This window comes from Dromiciops gliroides, chromosome 5 (genome assembly GCF_019393635.1).
Source record: "Dromiciops gliroides isolate mDroGli1 chromosome 5, mDroGli1.pri, whole genome shotgun sequence".
In the NCBI taxonomy this organism is placed as follows: Eukaryota; Metazoa; Chordata; class Mammalia; order Microbiotheria; family Microbiotheriidae; genus Dromiciops; species Dromiciops gliroides.
Genome location: NC_057865.1, coordinates 280,953,354 through 280,970,863, shown reverse-complemented (window position 1 = coordinate 280,970,863; position 17,510 = coordinate 280,953,354). Strand labels below are relative to the sequence as shown.

At 45.9% G+C, this 17,510-nt stretch overlaps 1 protein-coding gene across 1 annotated transcript in view; it reads right to left on the bottom strand.

The window, feature by feature from the left end:
- Positions 1-8,555, bottom strand: part of HCFC2 (host cell factor C2) — a 29,727-nt gene extending 21,172 nt beyond the window's left edge. Inside the window, exons 1-4 of the mRNA XM_043967132.1 lie at positions 8,360-8,555; positions 5,804-5,952; positions 4,716-4,876; positions 1,627-1,835 (exon numbers count right to left, since the gene is read on the bottom strand). Of these exons, the coding sequence (XP_043823067.1) occupies positions 1,627-1,835; positions 4,716-4,876; positions 5,804-5,952; positions 8,360-8,522 (682 nt within the window). The 5' untranslated portion in view covers positions 8,523-8,555. The remainder of the gene's footprint in view (positions 1-1,626; positions 1,836-4,715; positions 4,877-5,803; positions 5,953-8,359) is intronic.
- Positions 8,556-17,510: the final 8,955 nt, after the last annotated feature.

Below are 17,510 nucleotides of genomic sequence, written 5' to 3'. Positions count from 1 at the left end.
TATGTTCCCCTCCCCCCTGCCCCATCCTTTACCCCCAACCCACCGCCTCAGCTCCTACTTACATGCTTTTGGAGGGAACTGGAAGGAATCTTGCAAGCCAGCTGACAGGGTCCAGCACAAATGTACTTTGTCTAATCACAGCTCAGCCCTGGTGGTGTTGAGGTCACCCTTTCCCTCCTTCCTTATTATCCACTTACCAGAAGGGCTGTTTGAAACCCTCTCTTCTCTCCTCAACCCTACCCCCCTCTCCCACTGCTGCCACAGGCCCTCACCCCCTACTCCCCACCCCCCACCCCAGGCTCTCTGCTGAGAACTTCCTGTTGTCCCCTGCTCCGCATCTGCGACCCTTGTTTATCATCGCCCTCCCGCTGTTTCCTCTGGCCTCAGATGAGAAGGTGGTCCTCCTCCTTGCGGAGGGCAGCCACTCGAGCGGCACCTTTGACCCCATCCCTTCCTGGCTTGTTCCCAGCAGACTGCCCCAGCTAACGGCCAAGTCAGCAGTCTCTTTTCGGCCCTCTTCCTCCCTCTCGGCCTGGCCTCCTCAGTGTTTTGGGGCTCACCAGCCAGACTGGGAGTGCCCTGAGGTCCGTCCTGGGCTTCCCTTTCTCTCTACGCTCTCAGTGGGTGACTTGGTTAGTTCCCATGGGTCTCTACACGAGTGGCTCCAAGGCCTCGTCTCTCCCATTGTTGGGTCCCATGCCATCAACTGCTCGCTGGATATTTTAAATTGAAAGGTCCCCAGACATCTCTGACTCAGCAGTGCTCCTCATCTTTCCCCGCCCCTGTCCCCACCGAGGGCCCCATCTTCATGGTGAGCCCTCTCCCTCCACAGTAGCCTCCTCGCCTCTATCACTCCGCCAACATCGGGGTGGCCTCTCCTCCCTTTAACTACTACGACAAACTCCTGAGTACGCTCGCAGCCTCTCCCCTCTTTCACCTACCCTCTGCACAGCCCCCAGTGAGTTCCAGTGGCTCCCACCCTGCTCAGCACCTCACAACATGGCTCCTCCTCCTTCTCCCATTTCCTTGCACATTGCTCCCTTCCTGTCACTCTTCAAGCCCGCCATGCTGGCCCCTTTGTTGTTCCTCACCCATACCATTCCACCTTCCATGTCTGGCCTTTACGGCAGTTGTGCCGCCAGGCCTGGTATCCTCTCCCTCCCACCTTCATTTCTTGTCATCCCTGATGTCCCTGTCTTTCAAAACTTGGCTCCAGCTTTTTTTGGTCTACTTCTCACACAAGTACACACACACACACACACACACACACACACACACACACACACACACACACACACATACGCGCACACGCACACATGCGCATGCACGTGCCCCGGCTAGCACACTCCTTCCCCAAACTGCCTTCCATTTGTGCTAGCTATACTTACGTGTCCACGTGTTGGCCCCCCCCCCCACTTTGGAAGAGACATTCGGCTTTTGTTCTTTGTGCCTGGCACGGATGAGCTTTGTGCTTATGAACTGACCACGCAAGGCTAGTGTGAGGGGATGAGTCGGGATCTACCCACATCTGGGCCACCCCCAGGGCGCCAGGAATGGGACTCAAGGACTTCACCTGAAAGGCTTCTGGGCCTGTGTCAGCAGGGGGGCCAAAAAGTCACAACTCACCTATATCGAGTTGCCATAAGTCGTCAAGCCGGGAACCACACATCCCTCCAAAAATATACATTTTGGGATTCCCCGAGTCTTTCCTGCAGTACATAACGGCTGTGTGGGACTCTCGAGGGGAGGGCACAATGCCCTTGGTCACAGGAATGCTCCAGCCCACCACGCCAGAGCCATGCTGCAGCTCCAGCTCGTAGAAGTCATTTAAATATCTAGAGGATGAAAAGCAAAGGAAGTTCTTAAAATCGGGATTGGGATGCTGACAGAATAAAATGAAATATAAAAGCCAAAGACATCAGGCAGCTAGGTGGCACGGTGGATAGAGCACCGGCCCTGGAGTCAGGAGGACCTGAGTTCAAATCTGGCCTCAGACACTTAACAAGTACTAGCTGTGTGACCCTGGGCAAGTCACTTAACCCCAATTGCCTCACTAAAAAAAAAAAAAAACAAAAGCCAAAGACACATACATACATGTATACACACATGCATACATAATATACACAAATGCATACACACACATACACATGCAGCTGTATAAGTGCATGTGTGAGTACATATATACATATACATGTGTATAGTCATATAGGGATCTTATATATACAAGTGTGGATATTGTACACATTCATGTATGTATTGTGTATTGTACCCACGTACAAGTGTCATGATGTCTGGTGTGTGCATGTGTCTGATATGTGCGTCTATATACAGGTACATTATGTGTGCATGTACTGAAATGCATGGCATTTAGCTGCATGTGTGTACATATATGTGCAGACAAATGGGCACGTGTGTGCATGCATGTAGAATATGAGGCCCCAAAAGAGGCTTCTAGAACACAGCCTTAGGGTGGAGCAGCAGAATTTGCACCAGAAAGCCATCAGTCAGTTCTGCACATCCTCCAAGGGAGACCCTCTCCAGAAGCTGTGACACCAGCTGAGTGAGACGGCTAGGCCTCAAGCCATCCTGTCTTTTAGTCTCTTTGCTTTTGAGACGCCCACATTTTTTTCAGTCTCTCCATTTCCAAGCTGTGATAAGAGGCTCTCTCACAGGAATTATGTCAAGATTTTGCAGACCTCGAAGCACTTGATCCATATGGGCGAGATCTAATGAGACAATAGCTATAAAGTGCTTGGCAAACCTTAAGGCCTATATAAAGACTCCCTATTTTGTGAGCAACTATAGACATGCTTAAGGATTAACTCTTATCCTCTCTCACATTCTTTTTTTTTTTTTTTTTTTTTTAGTGAGGCAATTGGGGTTAAGTGACTTGCCCAGGGTCACACAGCTAGTAAGTGTCAAGTGTCTGAGGCCGGATTTGAACTCAGGTCATCCTCAATCCCGGGCCAATGCTCTATCCACTGTGCCACCTAGCTCCCCCTTCCCTATATTAAAAAAAAAAATAAAAATTAGTAATAAAAAGAAACAAGAGAACTCATAATTTTATATTTATATAACTTAAATTATTTATTATAATGATTTCAAATAATAAAATGAAAATCAATTTGAGATTTACATTTTAATCATTTTGCCCTATTCCCCAACTATGGGTTTATAACTCAAAGTGTTATGATTTAGGACAGCCTCCCCACCCCACTAATTAAAAGCTCTGGTTGTCTGTTTAAAGTAGCAAACAGAGCATCTCTAAATATTAACTCTGCTTTTAAAAAAGGAAAAGGTTTTCTGCTTTGGGAGAAGGGGGGGGGTCATCAGTTATTTCTTATTACTGAAAACAAATTCATACAAGGTCTCCCTAGAGTCTTAGTACATAATAGAAATTAGCTTTTCCCCTAGTTGTCTGGCATGGTGCATTCAAATGCACATATATGAAATTTTGAAGGAAAAAATAAAAGGACAAAAAAGGGTCACACAACCAAAATTGTAAATCATTTCAAGGGCACCCTGCCTGTCACATTGAGTAACCTGCATTGGACCTGCAATGCTAGGTTTCATTATATGCTCTCCCAATAACTTCCTGTATGTTGAGGCTAGGAACATATGCATTAGCTACATTTGATACTCATTCCATTCCTTAAAACAATCCCTAGAGAAATGTAACTAAAAAACAACAATTGCCCATATTAGTCATTCAGGGACTGCCCAAATCGGAGCAGGCTACCAATATTTGAAGATAGATATCTCAGGGGTATGCAGGGGTAGATCTAACCAGCAAGCAAGAGTTATTATTAAAATTTCATTGTGAGCTTTTATATGTTCAACATCAGCAAAAGTTACAAATTATAGCTTCATTTACACCATTCTTTTTTGGGGGGCGGGGCAATGAGGGTTAAGTGACTTGCCCAGGGTCACACAGCTAGTAAGTGTCAAGTGTCTGAGGCTGGATTTGAACTCAAGTCCTCCTGAATCCAGGGCCAGTGCTTTATCCACTGTGCCACCTAGCTGCCCCCTAGACCTTCATTTATTATTTTGTTGCTTGTCTAGACTTAAGAAAGTGATGGAGAAAATGTTAACAATGCAGATCAAATTTAAGAGTGTGTCATATGTTCATTGGGGGGGGGGAGTTGGTTGTTAAATGTTTGCCAGCAGCACCCCACTGGATGATAGCAATTTAACTTAAAATTTAAAACCTCAAGAATATAACTCTGAGATGCTACAGACCCCACAAGGGGAAGGGATCACGCATTTATACAGCACCTACTCTATGCCAGTCACTGTGCTAAGCACTTTTACAAATATTCTCTCATTTGTTCCTTGACGAAACCCTGAGAGTTAGGGTAGGCTAGCATCTATCTCAGAGATAGAAGTTATTATCATCATCTCCATTTTACAGTTGAGGAAACAAAAGCAAACAGACATTAAGTGACTTGTCTAAGGTAACACATTAAGTGTCTAAGGCTGGATTGGAACTGATGTCTTCCTGATTGCAAGTTCAGCCCTTTATCTACTGTGCCACCAGTAAACTCTAAGAAACCAAGCAAAATTAACCCCCAAACCTTAAAGACAGGGTCTCTAGGTAGGTGTGATTAGATTAGGCCAAGAGCCCCTTAAACAATTAAATTGAATGACAGAAAGCAAAGAGATTTCTAACTTTTTGTGACAGCTTAAAGGATTTGGTCTGAAACTGGTCAGCATACCTGGGGACGTTACTGTTGGAATCTTCGCTCTCGTTGGCCAGGCCGCCAAATAGATAACATTTATTACCATACAAAGAAAAGCTGTGTCCAAGCCGAGGACAAGGAGGCAAACCAGTAGCGGGAGGTCGAGGTTTTACTTTTTTCCAAAGCCAACGGCTTGCCTTTAAAATAATAATAATAAAAATAATAAAAGAGAAAAGAAAGCTAGATGTGCTTATATCATCAGAAACACAAGTCATCATAATAAACCGTCTCCGGAATTTAAATTGCAGGTCCAAAATAATTAGGGTTCCTTCTCCCTCACCTCCCCACATTCTGAATTTCGTTTTTGAGGGGGGAAAAAGAGCAAACAAGGCGTTTTAAACGTACACGCACACATGCATCTTCCAGGAGACATATCACAGCATTTCAAGCCCCATCTTATCTACAGAATATTACAGTCAGGATGTCGTCATCACGATCATGCTAATGATAAGCACTTTCAAGTTTGCAAGACACTTTTATATATGCTAAGTTACTAATGGTAATCCTGAGGACACCTGAATCCTGAAATACTTTCTAAATCCATGTAACATCTTTTAAACTGTGTTACATCTAGCCGGTCTCAAGTATTACTTTTGTTATCATTCTTTCCAAGTGGGAAAGAGTGAACCGTCCACTTATAATTAACCAGAATGCTAGGTTCTCCAATTTCTCGGTCTCACATTTCTGTCCCAAATTCCTAGTAAAACGGATACGTGAAACCACCTTTCAAAAGGATTACTCATAGATTCATTTTGCCCATTTGTGATAGTTATCAATGGAAGCATCCATTACAGACATTGCCCACGTTTCCAGGTATGAATGCATACCAAAGGAGGCTACTCCAGAGACTGTGGTTTAACTGAGGCAAAGTGAATAGCAAAATAGTTACTTAAAGTCTGAGTGCAGAATTAACATTTGTAACATGTTTCTAACCATAGGACAAATAGCTACTTCCTGAAACGGAAACACTTGCTATTTATAAAAAGAATCTGCAAACTCCTTGTAATTTTGAAGCTCTACCAACACTGGGTGGAGAACCTCCCAAGGAAGCAAATTGTGCTCACCTGTAATTCATAGAGCTCATTGCTATATCTTCCATATTCAACCATCCCTCCAAAGACTAGGATTCTGGTGCCATCACAGACAAACCCATGGGCAGCACAGCCTGGAGGAATATCACCTCTAACAGCAGGGAGGAACCACTGGTTTGTAACTATCAAAAAAAAGGGGGGGGGGAAAGGATCCAATGAGAATTGAAGCACCAACTGAGCTCAGGTGAACTTGAAGTGGCTTGAACCTGCGATTTCATCCCTGTGGAAGAACTCCTAGTGTGAAATCTCCCTCCACTCCAAGATGGAGAACAAGCCACATACTTCTGGACGTGGCCAATGTGGGAATTTGTTTTGCTTGACTCTACATATTTAGGGGGCAGCTGGGGGGTGCAGTGGATGAAGCACCAACCCTGGATTCAGAAGGACCCGAGTTCAAATCCAGCCTCAGACAATTTTACATTTACTAGCTGTGTGACCCTGGGCTAGTCACTTAACCCTCACTGCCCTGCAAAAACAAACAAACCCCCAGACCCAAAGGGCTCTACATATTTGTCATATATGGTTTTTTTCTTTTCCCTTTTAGATTGAAGTTGGATGGGCTTTTAAACTTAAAATCAAATGGGAAAATAAAACAAATGAATAGGATGAAAGGATGGATGAAAGGAAGGAAGGAAGGAAGGAAGGAAGGAAGAGGGAGGGAGGAAGAGAAAGAAAGAAAGAAAGAAAGAAAGAAAGAAAGAAAGAAAGAAAGAAAGAAAGAAAGAAAGAAAGAAAGAAAGAAAGAAAGAAAGAAAGAAAGAAAGAAAGAAAGAAAGAAAGAAAGAAAGAAAGAAAGAAAGAAAGAAAGAAAGAAAGAAAGAAAGAAAGAAAGAAAGAAAGGCTTCCCTCCATTCATCCAAACTCAGGCACCCTGGTTCATAATGTTCTTAGACGTGTCCCAGAGTACTGAAAGATGAAGTGTTTTGCCCACATTCACAGAGTTAGTATGTATCACAGAACACAGCTCTAGAAACTAAAGCGTCACCTATTTCCACACCTCATTTTACGAACCAGAAAACAGAGACCCTAAAGGTCACATAAATTGTAAATGGCAGAGGCTGAAGTGACCCCAAGAGCTTTTCCAGCTTTTTCAGGTTTTCCGGGCTCTTAGACTGGGCCTTAATCCACAAAGCTACCTCACTTCTCCCACACCCCTTTGTAATGTATAAAACAATCGAGGTCTTTAAAATGCAGATCTACTACCTAACCCTTTGTTTGTAGTCACTTAAAAGGTAGGGTAGGTAAACAGCTATGGATACTTAGTGTAGTGAGGATAATTCTAAATAGCCAGAAGCTAATCGATTTGCGTGGTCACCCAGTTTAAGTGTCAAAAACCCCAGACTGACCCGAGACCTCCTTTCAATCCACTGTCTCCCCACCACCTCTGCCAATAAAGCTTATTTCAGGGAGGAACGCCTGGGCTTATGATTCATTCGCTGCCTAGCCAGAAGGAAGTCACTGGTGATGAAACAGGTGGCAGATAATATAAGCCATTAGCCTTCTGCACAAGCCGCCAGGGAGAAAAGAAATAGCTTCCCTCCCGATGCATGGAACATTTGCAAGAGAGCAGAAAATAAAAAATTAAAAAGCCTCATTTCCTCTCCGGGGAGGGCCAGTCTCTCAGAGGCGGGGCCTTCTGGCTGGCGACACCAGTGATTTGCTCGGGTCCCTTCTGCCAGCCCCTGGCTCTCGAGCTAGGCCAGCTCACGGATGAACAACGTCAGCGCCATCGTCTCCTTCCCGGCTGGCTGTCAGAGCTCAGCTGAAAGCTGTCGGGACACATGCAGTCCCAGGACCTGAGTTCAAATCCAAGTTAGTCCACTAACTACCTACCTGGGTGAATTGGGGCAAATCACTCCCACCTCCCTGGGCCTCTAAGAGGAGGTGGTTGGAGTCGATGGCCTCAGAGTGGGGGTGGGGAGCTGGAGCAGGAGAACGGGGTGAAGGTGTTCTAGGAGATAAATAAAAGCGAAGTCTCCTGGGCTTAGAGATAAAAAGGTCCAATTGGGTCAACAGTCACAGCTTGGACCGGGACTCAGGTTTTCCCTGACTCAAAGTCAAGCACTCCATCCTCTGCAGTACGAAGTGTGTTCCCGATCTCAGACCAGCCCCCCCCACCCCGTTTGCAGGCGGGGAAACTGAGGCTCAGGGATGCCCATAGAACCCGTGGCTCTGCTCATCGAGGCCAGTACTCCCCCCTCGTTTGCAGACGGGGAAACTGAGGCTCAGGGATGCTCATAGAACCAGCGGGTTCTCTGCTCATCGAAGCCAGCCCCCTCCGTTTGCAGACGGGGAAACTGAGGCGCAGGGGGCCCGGCCGGGCCTCGCTTGCTCGGGGACGGGGGGCGGGGGAGGGGGCGGCCGCAGCGCGGCCGGAGGCGGAGCGGCCCCGGCGCCGTGACAGCTGGCCCAGGCCCGGGATCGGGCCCAGGTCAAGGCCGGGGTCAGCGCGGGGGTCACGGCCGCGGCCGCCGGGGGGCCCCCCGCCCGCGCCCCCGCCCGCCCGCGCCGGGGCCAACCGCCGCCTACCCGTGTTGTAGACATGCAGCTCGTCCGCGATGCCCTCGTTGCCTCCGCCGAAGATGATCATGAGCTCCCGGATGGCCACGGCCCGGTGCCCGTGCCGGGCGCGGGGGACCTGCCCCGTGAAGGAGGAAACCCGCCTCCAGTTCAGGAGGGAGGGAGCCGCCATCTTGCTCACCCCCGCCCCCTCGGCGGCCCCACAATGCACAGCGCCCCGGCCGCCGCTCCACCTCTTCACCTCGCCGGGGGGGGCGGGGCCCGCAGTCCGGGGGCGGGGCGAGCAGCCCGCGGGCGGGAGGGGCGGGGCGCCCGAGGGGAGGGGCTCTAGGCCCCGCCCCCTGTGGGCCATGGGAGGGGAGGGGCTGTGAGGGAGGGAAAGGACGGGCAGAAAGGAGAGGGGAGAGAGGGGGTTAAGGGGGGAGGGAGGCCCTCCCTAGGGAGAAGCAGAGAGAGGGGAAAGGTGATAGGGAGGAGGGAGGGAGGAAGGAGGAACCCCACCCTAGGGGGATGCAGAGAGAGGGAAAGGTGATAGGTAGGAGGGAGGAAAGAGAAGCCCCACCCTAGGGGGAGGTAGAGAGAGGGAAATGTGAAGGAGGGAGGAGCCCCACCCTAAGGGGAGGCAGAGGGTGGGAAAGGTGATGAGGAGGAGGGAGGAAGGAGGAGCCCCGCCCTGGCGGGAGGCAGAGAGAGGGAAAGGTGATGGGGAGGAGGGAGGAAGGAGGAGCCCCGCCCTGGCGGGAGGCAGAGAGAGGGAAAGGTGATGAGGCGGAGGGAGGAAGGAGGAGCCCCGCCCTGGCGGGAGGCAGAGAGAAGGAAAGGTGATGGGGAGGAGGGAGGAAGGAGGAGTCCCACCCTAAGGGAAGGCAGAGGGTGGAAAAGGTGATGGGGAGGAGGGAGGAAGGAGGAGTCCCACCCTAAGGGAAGGCAGAGAGTGGGAAAGGTGATGAGGAGGAGGGAGGAAGGAGTCCCACCCTAAGGGAAGGCAGAGAGTGGGAAAGGTGATGATGAGGAGGGAGGAGCCCCGGGAGCCTCCTGCAGAGGCCATGTGATGGGCAGGCTGACCGAAGGAGGGAAAGGTGATGCGGAAAAGGGAGGGGCTGAAGACCGCGGCCAAGGGAAACACGTGTAGGCAATTGGTCAGGAGCTGTCCAGGAGAGAGGCCAAGGGAGGTGGGAACAAAGGAGGAACCGCAAGCCGTGGGGCATCCAGAAACACGGAAGAAGGGGAGGGGGTGAAGAGGGGGAGGTGCTGTCAGAGAGGACGGTGGAGCCCCGGGCTCAACCTGGGGGGAGTCGAGACTAGAGAGGGTTTTCATAGGGGCACGAAGGTGACGGGGTCAAGCTGCTTAAAGGGAAGAAGGGAGAGAAAGACAAAGGAATCTTCGGCCAGAGAGGAGGGAAAGTGAAGCCTTGGGGAAGAAGAAAATAGCCCGAACCGCCACTCTCTCCCTCAACTTCTTTGTAGTGGAAAACACGGGAGGTAATGATTGGGTGGGGGGTGGGGTGTCAGGCCAGTAGTCATCGAAGCTTGGAGATGGGTTTGGAACTTTAGGAGAAGCTCAGCCCTGATCGATTTGGAGATTCTTTCCAACAGTAGTTTCTCTGCCCATCTTTGCTTCCCCCCACCCCCAACTCCTCGGGATTCTCGTCTACGTCCACGTTCAGAAGACAGGAGGAACTGCCTTGTATTTATTTCGAAAAGTTGAGGTTGGTCTGTGCTGGCTGGTCACAGGATTCCTTTCCGAATGCTCTTGGTCAGGCCTGAGATGGACTCGCAAGAAGTCCTTTCTGTGCTAGCTATGAGTATGAGGACGTCTCCGGGAGGCCCCTTTGCCTAGTGTTACCAGCGATTGCACAGCCTAGACCCTCTTCTCATTCTGGCCTCCCGCAAATACTGGAGGACCTACCTGGCCACTAACTGCAGCTGGCCACCTGAGAGTGAATTTGAGTTCTGGGCCCCATGCCACTGGAATAGGAAAATGAAACTGTTGAGTACAAATGTCCACTGAAACTGGTTTGGCCTAATAAATTAGCAAGTGACAGGTTCAAGAAGTGGGCTAGGCTCCTCCTCATATGATAAAGATCCTAGAATCATTGCTCTGGGGGGTCTCCCAGTTCAAACGCCTCATTTAACAGAGGAGAAAACTGAGGCTCAGAGAGGGTGTGACTTGGCCAAGTTTACACAGGTAGTAAGTGCCAGGGTCAGAATTCGAACTCGGTGTCCATGCTTTCCTGTATAGTGTTCTTTGTATCCCACCACACCAAAGTTTTAAACTGTTTAGCCCTCCATAAGCAGCCTGATTGGCTTTAACCCAGAGCTGAAGTGATCTACCAGCCTCAGTTTCCCCTAGAGGCAGGGATTTACAAGTGTGAGTGACTATGTCTGGCAAAACGTTTTAAAAAACAGTTCATAGGGGCAGCTAGGTGGCGCAGTGGATAGAGCATGGGCCCTGGAGTCAGGAGTACCTGAGTTCAAATCCGGCCTCAGACACTTGACACTTACTAGCAGTGTGACCCTGGGCAAGTCACTTAACCCCAATTGCCTCACTAAAAAAAAAAACAAAAACCAAAAAACAGTTCATAGGAGGCAGCTAGGTGGCTCAGTGGATAAAGCACCAGCCTTGGATTCAGAAGGACCTGAGTTCAAATACGGCCTCAGACACTTACTGTGTGACCCTGGGCAAGTCACTTAATCCTCATTGCCCTGAAGAAAAAAAAAACAGTTCATAGATACCAAATTAAGAGCTCCTGGTCTAGTCAATCCTAGTCAATCATAGAATTTAGAGTTACAGGGAGCCTTAGAAATTATTCAGTCCTCATTTTACCTATTTTTTAAAAAAGCATTTTAATGCATTCTGTCTTTATCAGTCATCCCCCCCCCAACTTTCCATTGTAACAATGAAAAACGATTAAGTAACAATATCTGACTCAGTGGATATAGCTGATAATGGATACAGTGTTCTACCCTAGGAGTCCTCCCCATCCCACCCCCACCACCCCCAGGTATGTTTCATTTTCTCCTTTTTCAGATAGACTTTGCCGTCCTCTTAGTGATCTTTTCATTTATATTGTTGCAGTCATTGTCTCTATTCTCTTGTCTCTCCTTATTTTGCTGTGCCTCAGTTCATAAAAATCTTCCCACTTCTCTCTGAATTCTACAGTTCCACATTTCTTATGGTCCTCAATACTGTTCCATTACATTTATATGCCATCATTTTCTCAGCCAAACTCCAACTGACAGGCACCTGCTTTGTCTTTAAAACTTCTTTGCTAAGGGTGCTGCTTTAACTATTTCTATTTATAATGACCCTTCTTTTTTTCTGAAAGAACACACTTGCATTGTTCACTAGCTGTGAGGAAATCCTAGCTTCTTGAATCAATGAAATATTTTTCAACTAGGTACTACATGAAGTCTACTCAGATTGGATGAGGGAGAGCCTACACAGAACCAGGAAGCTAATACAGAGCGTGAAGGTTTCCAGCAAGGGTGGAAAACTCCAAAACCTTACAAAAAGGAATGTTGAAAACTATATGTAATTGGAAAATAAAATAAAATACTATGTTAAAAAAAGAATGGGGGGCAGCTAGGTGGCGCAGTGGATAAAGCACCGGCCTTGGATTCAGGAGGACCTGAGTTCAAATCCAGCTTCAGACACTTGACACTTACTAGCTGTGTGACCCTGGGCAAGTCACTTAAACCCCATTGCCCTGCAACAACAACAACAACAACAAAAGAATGAAGAGCTCCAGCTAAATCTCTGATAAGTAATTGATTAGTGGGGAGAAGCCTCAGACCTCAGTCCTGGTCTCTTTCCTCCTCTTTTGGCTGGAGAAGGACCTTGCATGCTCTGAAGCTTTCCTAGGACTGGGGGCTTCCCATCCATGTCCTAGCAGCATCCCTGGAATGGCTAACAGCATTGTTTGAATTGGGAGCCAATATCAGACAGTCCAGCGATTTAAGGCTCTATGAGGAGCCCAGCAGAAAAGCCACACCATACCTAAGAGAAACATTTTTTTTTTGGGTGAGGCAATTGGGGTTAAGTGACTTGCCCAGGGTCACACAGCTAGTAAGTGTTAAGTGTCTGAGACTGAATTTGAACTCAGGTCCTCCTGACTCCAGGGCCGGTGCTCTATCCACTGCGCCATCTAGCTGCCCCGAGAAACATCTTTAAAATGAATCTTTTCTTCAATAAACAAAATTTCATTTTCTCTCCAAGGTCCCCCCATTAACCAACAACAATGATGAGGAAGGAAGATCTTGGAGACTTATAAACTGTGGGCATGGTTCTGTTAAAAACAAAGCTGTGGGCAACTGTGAAAACCTGTCAGTGAATTATACCTAAGAAGTGAGATTACCAAAACAATATTTTGCTAGTTTTCTTGTTGACTTTGCCCAGATGAGAGAGGCAAGGTAATGTAATAGAGTAAACGGAAGACTCAGAGGGAAAGATTTGGGTTTGTAGGCTCTCGGGACCCTAGCTCCTGAGTGGGAAGGGACCTTAGAGGCCAAGAAGCCCAACCCCCTCATTATTGGTTCTTGAGTCATTTTTCAGTTGTGTCCAACTCTTTGTGGCCCCATTTGGGGCTTTCTTGGCAAAGACACTGGAGTGGTTTGCCATTCCTTGTCTCGTTTTACAGATGAGGAAACTGAGGCAAACAGGGTGCAGTGACTTGCCCAGGGTCACACACCTAGTAAGTATCTGAGGCCAGACTTGAACTCACAAAGATGAGTCTTCTTGATTCTGGGCCTGGCATTCTAGCTGCTGTGCCACCTAGCTCTCTCCCACCATCACCACCATTATACAGCTGAAGAAAATGAGACCTAGGGAGGTTAAGCGACTAATGCAAAGTCACATCAGTTGTGAAATCTGATTATTCTACTAATAAACTATTACTTAGCCTCTCCAGGCCTCAGTTCACTGTCTGTTAAACTAAGATAATACCTCATGGAATCACTGTTTTCAAAGGAGATACCATATATAAAATGATATATGACCATAAATATAATGTAAAATTAAGATAATTATATAAATGCCATATAAATGTAAGCTAGTTCCTCTCTTGGCTTTCCTTCTGGACTTTGACACCATGCCTTAGCTGCCTTCTCATGGGTGAAGATTCCTCTACCCCTGCAGCCCCCATCTCCCATTGGTGAGTTCCTCTTAGAACCTCCATTTTGTTTGCTCATTTTGCAGGGCAATTAGGGTTAAGTGACTTGCCCAAGGTCACACAGCCAGTAAGTGTCAAGTGTCTGAGGCCAGATTTGAACTCAGGTCCTCCTGAATCCAAGGCTGGTGCTTTATCCACTGTACCACCTAGCTGCCCCTAAAATCTCCATTTTGAGGAAGTGCCCAGACTAGCAATTCTTCATTCCTCCAGCAACTCCACATATAGTTCTCAGGACTGTACCACCATGTCCTATTTTCAGCTTCCTTTTTAGTGTTTTCTGTCCTCATTAGAATGTAAACTCTTTGAAGGCTTTTAAAAAAATTACATTTGCCTTCCAAGCACTAAGTACAGTGCCTAGCACACAGTTAGTGTTGATGCTTGTTAAATAGTATTCATGGTACAGTAAAGATGGATTCATGGTATAGTAAAGAAATTTTATTTGGGTGTTTACTAGTAAACCTACTTCTACCCAAGCCTGAGATTGTTCTTTGTGGAGAGAAAGCCCTGTGCTCCATACATGTAGGGAGATGAATCCTGATTGCATGCCGAGTGCAATACTTCCTATGTATGGCACTAACAAAATTTGTTGCAGAGACTTTAGGAAAGGGACTTCAGAGGTAGATGTGGAAAAAGGAACTACAGGAAAACATTCAAGAGAAAGAGAAAATTTTAAATAGTGGACTGATCCACAGAATTGTGGACAAAGATGGGAGCCAACCTCACACTGTTCCTTAACCTCTAGGGATGGAAACTTGGAATGCAGAGAGAGGATGTCCCCTGGCTGAGACTGATCTCTTCTTTTGAGATAAGATTTTATCTGATTTCCCAGGGGGAGACTCCCTTAGATTTTGTATATTCCATGACTTGCTCTGATTTCTGTTGGCTGTTTTGCTTAGATAAATGGGTTTGCTCACTAGTCAATATTTGTGATGATGGTGAGTTTAGGAAGGGATACACTTAGATGCATGTTGGTCTGAATTATATTTGTAATCTTCCACAAAAAAACACTGAGAAATAAAGTATAGAAATATTCTTGTGTTCATAGAGATACTTCCTATTTTTTTTTTTTTTTAGGCAATGGGGGTTAAGTGACTTGCCCAGGGTCACACAGCTAGTAAGTGTCAAGTGTCTGAGGCCGGATTTGAACTCAGGTACTCCTGAATCCAGGGCCGGTGCTTTAACCACTGCGCCATCTAGCTGCCCCTTGATACTTCCTATTTTTAAAAAAATTAACACAAAGGCAATAAATCTTTCAAGACTACCAAAGCAATCATGCACTTTAAAATGGAACCCTAGGAAAATGTCTATAACAGAAGAAAAATTAAAAACAATAACTGGAAAAAGAAAGGAATTTAAGACAAATGTAAAAGTATAATTTCATACCTACCCCCCACAGTAAGGGAAAAGGGAAACTAGTATGTCTGGCGGGGGGGGGGGGGGGGGGGGGGCGGCGCGGAATCCTATTCTTTTGATATTCATTTCATTAGACTTCGAACTCCTGGAAAGCAGGGATTATCTTTTGCCTTTCTTTGTATCCTTACTGTTTATCACAATGCCAGACACATAGCAGGTACTAAATAAATGTTTACTGAGTCATTGATATCTGGGGAATAGCCAAGTCCTTCATGGAACAAATGTCCCTCAGCGTCATTCTGAGAGACATAACACTGAGTCTTAAATTATGAGTGTGACCCAATGTGGCAATTCTTACCCTCTTGTAGATTACTTCTTTTTCTTCTTGCTCACTCTATCAGTTATTATAACTTTGCACCATCACCATAAATAGCTGTTATCTCCACAATTCAGCAAATATGAGGCACAAAGGGCACTTGTAAAAGGTGAATGATTGATTTTTCAATTTTGTAATAAACATGTAGTAGTCAGCAGCAAGGGCTCAGACACACGATTCTGCTCACCTCTACCTTTAGAATCCCCAGATTCTGTCAAAGTACCATCCAACTCTTTCCCAGAAGGTCTATTTGAGCCCCAACCTGTTCAAGCTCTCTACATTTGAACTAATGCTGTAGGAAGCAGCTAGGTAGCTCAGCAGGAAGAGTGATGAACTTAGAATCATAGAACTTGGTTCAAATCCTTCCTCAGACTCTTTGGAGCTGTGTTACCCTGGGCAACTTACAAGCTCTCTCTTTTTCATTTTCCTCATCTGTTAAATGGGGATAATAATACCTTACTCCCAGGGTGGTTGTGAGAATAAAATGAGATATTATTTATAAGAACACTTTGCAAATCTTAAAGTGCTTTATAAATGCTAGCTGTTGTTGCTGTATTATTTAGGTTCTATGTTGTACTTTTTATCTTTATACAACTTATATCCCTTCAATAGAATCTAAGCTCCTTGAGGGCAAGTTCCATTTTTCATTAGAGTAGGTACCTTCAAAAATATTTGCTAAATTGGGACAGCTAGGTGGCGAAGTGGGTAAAGCACTGATCCTGGATTCAGAAGGACCTGAGTTCAAATCCAGCCTCAGACACTTGACACTTACTAGTTGTGTGACCCTGGGCAAGTCACTTAACCCTCATTGCCCTGAAAAATTTTTTTGCTAAATCAAAGGTTATATTGATATGATTTTTAAAAAAATTATTTAACTTTGTCCTTCAAACACCCATGATTTCATTGGTGTTGGCACGCTAAGAAAATCAACTTGACAATAAAAGTCAAGCATACATGTCCAAACAGCATCTTTTACAATCTCATTCTAATTCTTTTGAGCAATTTATTTTTCTTCAAAAAGAAAATCAACATGTAATACATTTGAAAAATCAATTGTATGAAGAATTTGTCATTGAAGCTCTTTATTAAATCTTAGACCTCAGAGGCTTATAGGATCATAGAAGAAAAGCTGGAAGGGGCCTTAGAAGAGGACCTTTTGATCTGGGTTTTCCTTGTCTCTGAATCCAATCTGCTCCACCATTGTGCCATAAGCAATGATGAAAAGGACAGTTTCAATGAAACCTGGGAAGACTTGCATGAACTGATGCAGAGTGAAGTAAGTGGAATGAGGAAAGCAACTTATATAGTGACAACAGTGTAAAAAGAAAAATAAGCAACTTTAAAAGACCTGAGACCTCTGGCCAACCATGATTCCAGGAGACCCATGATAGAGCACAGTCCTCACCTCCTGAAAGAAAGGTAATGGAGTGGAGAAGGAAGAATAAGGTGTGTGTGTGTGTGTGTGTGTGTGTGTGTGTGTGTGTAGTGGTGCATGCAGGAATTGCTTTACTCTGAGTATTTGTTTAAGGATTTTGCTTTTATTTTGCTTTTTTCCAATGGAAAAAAGAGTAGGAGGGAGGGAGAGAAAATGGATTTTTATTCATTTGTATTTTTTTGTTTGTTTGTTTTTTGTGGGGCAATGGGGGTTAAGTGACTTGCCCAGGGTCACACAGCTAGTAATTGTCAAGTGACTAAGGTCGGATTTGAACTCAGGTATTGCTGAATCCAGGGCCGGTGCTTTATCCACTGCGCCACCTAGCTGCCCCTCATTTGTATTTTTTAAAACTCCAATCCATGCTAACCCAAAAAGCATTTATTGCATGCACATTGCTAGGCACCAGGGGCATAAAGGCAAATATAACAAACAGCCCTTGTACTGAAGGAATTTACATTCTAATAGGTGGATACAAGGCATAAGCAGATAAGTATACTCATGCTAATTTGAGGAGGCAGAGCATTAACAAGTAGGAAGAACAATAAAAGTCCTCCAACCCTCTTCTTTCCACAATAGAGAATAGACCAACATTTTCCCCATAATGCTCAGTATTTGGGAATCACAGAACACTACAGCTTTTGAAGACCCAAATTGCAAGGGGGAAATGGACAGATACATAATGGGTGTAAGCAGACTGGAACATCACCAATGCTGACTTGTGTCCAAGAAATAATGTGAAGGATATAAAAGAAACATATGATGAGAACAGAGTGTGATAGTCATGTAAAGAGAATGAGAGATAATGGATGGATAACCTGAGTGTGA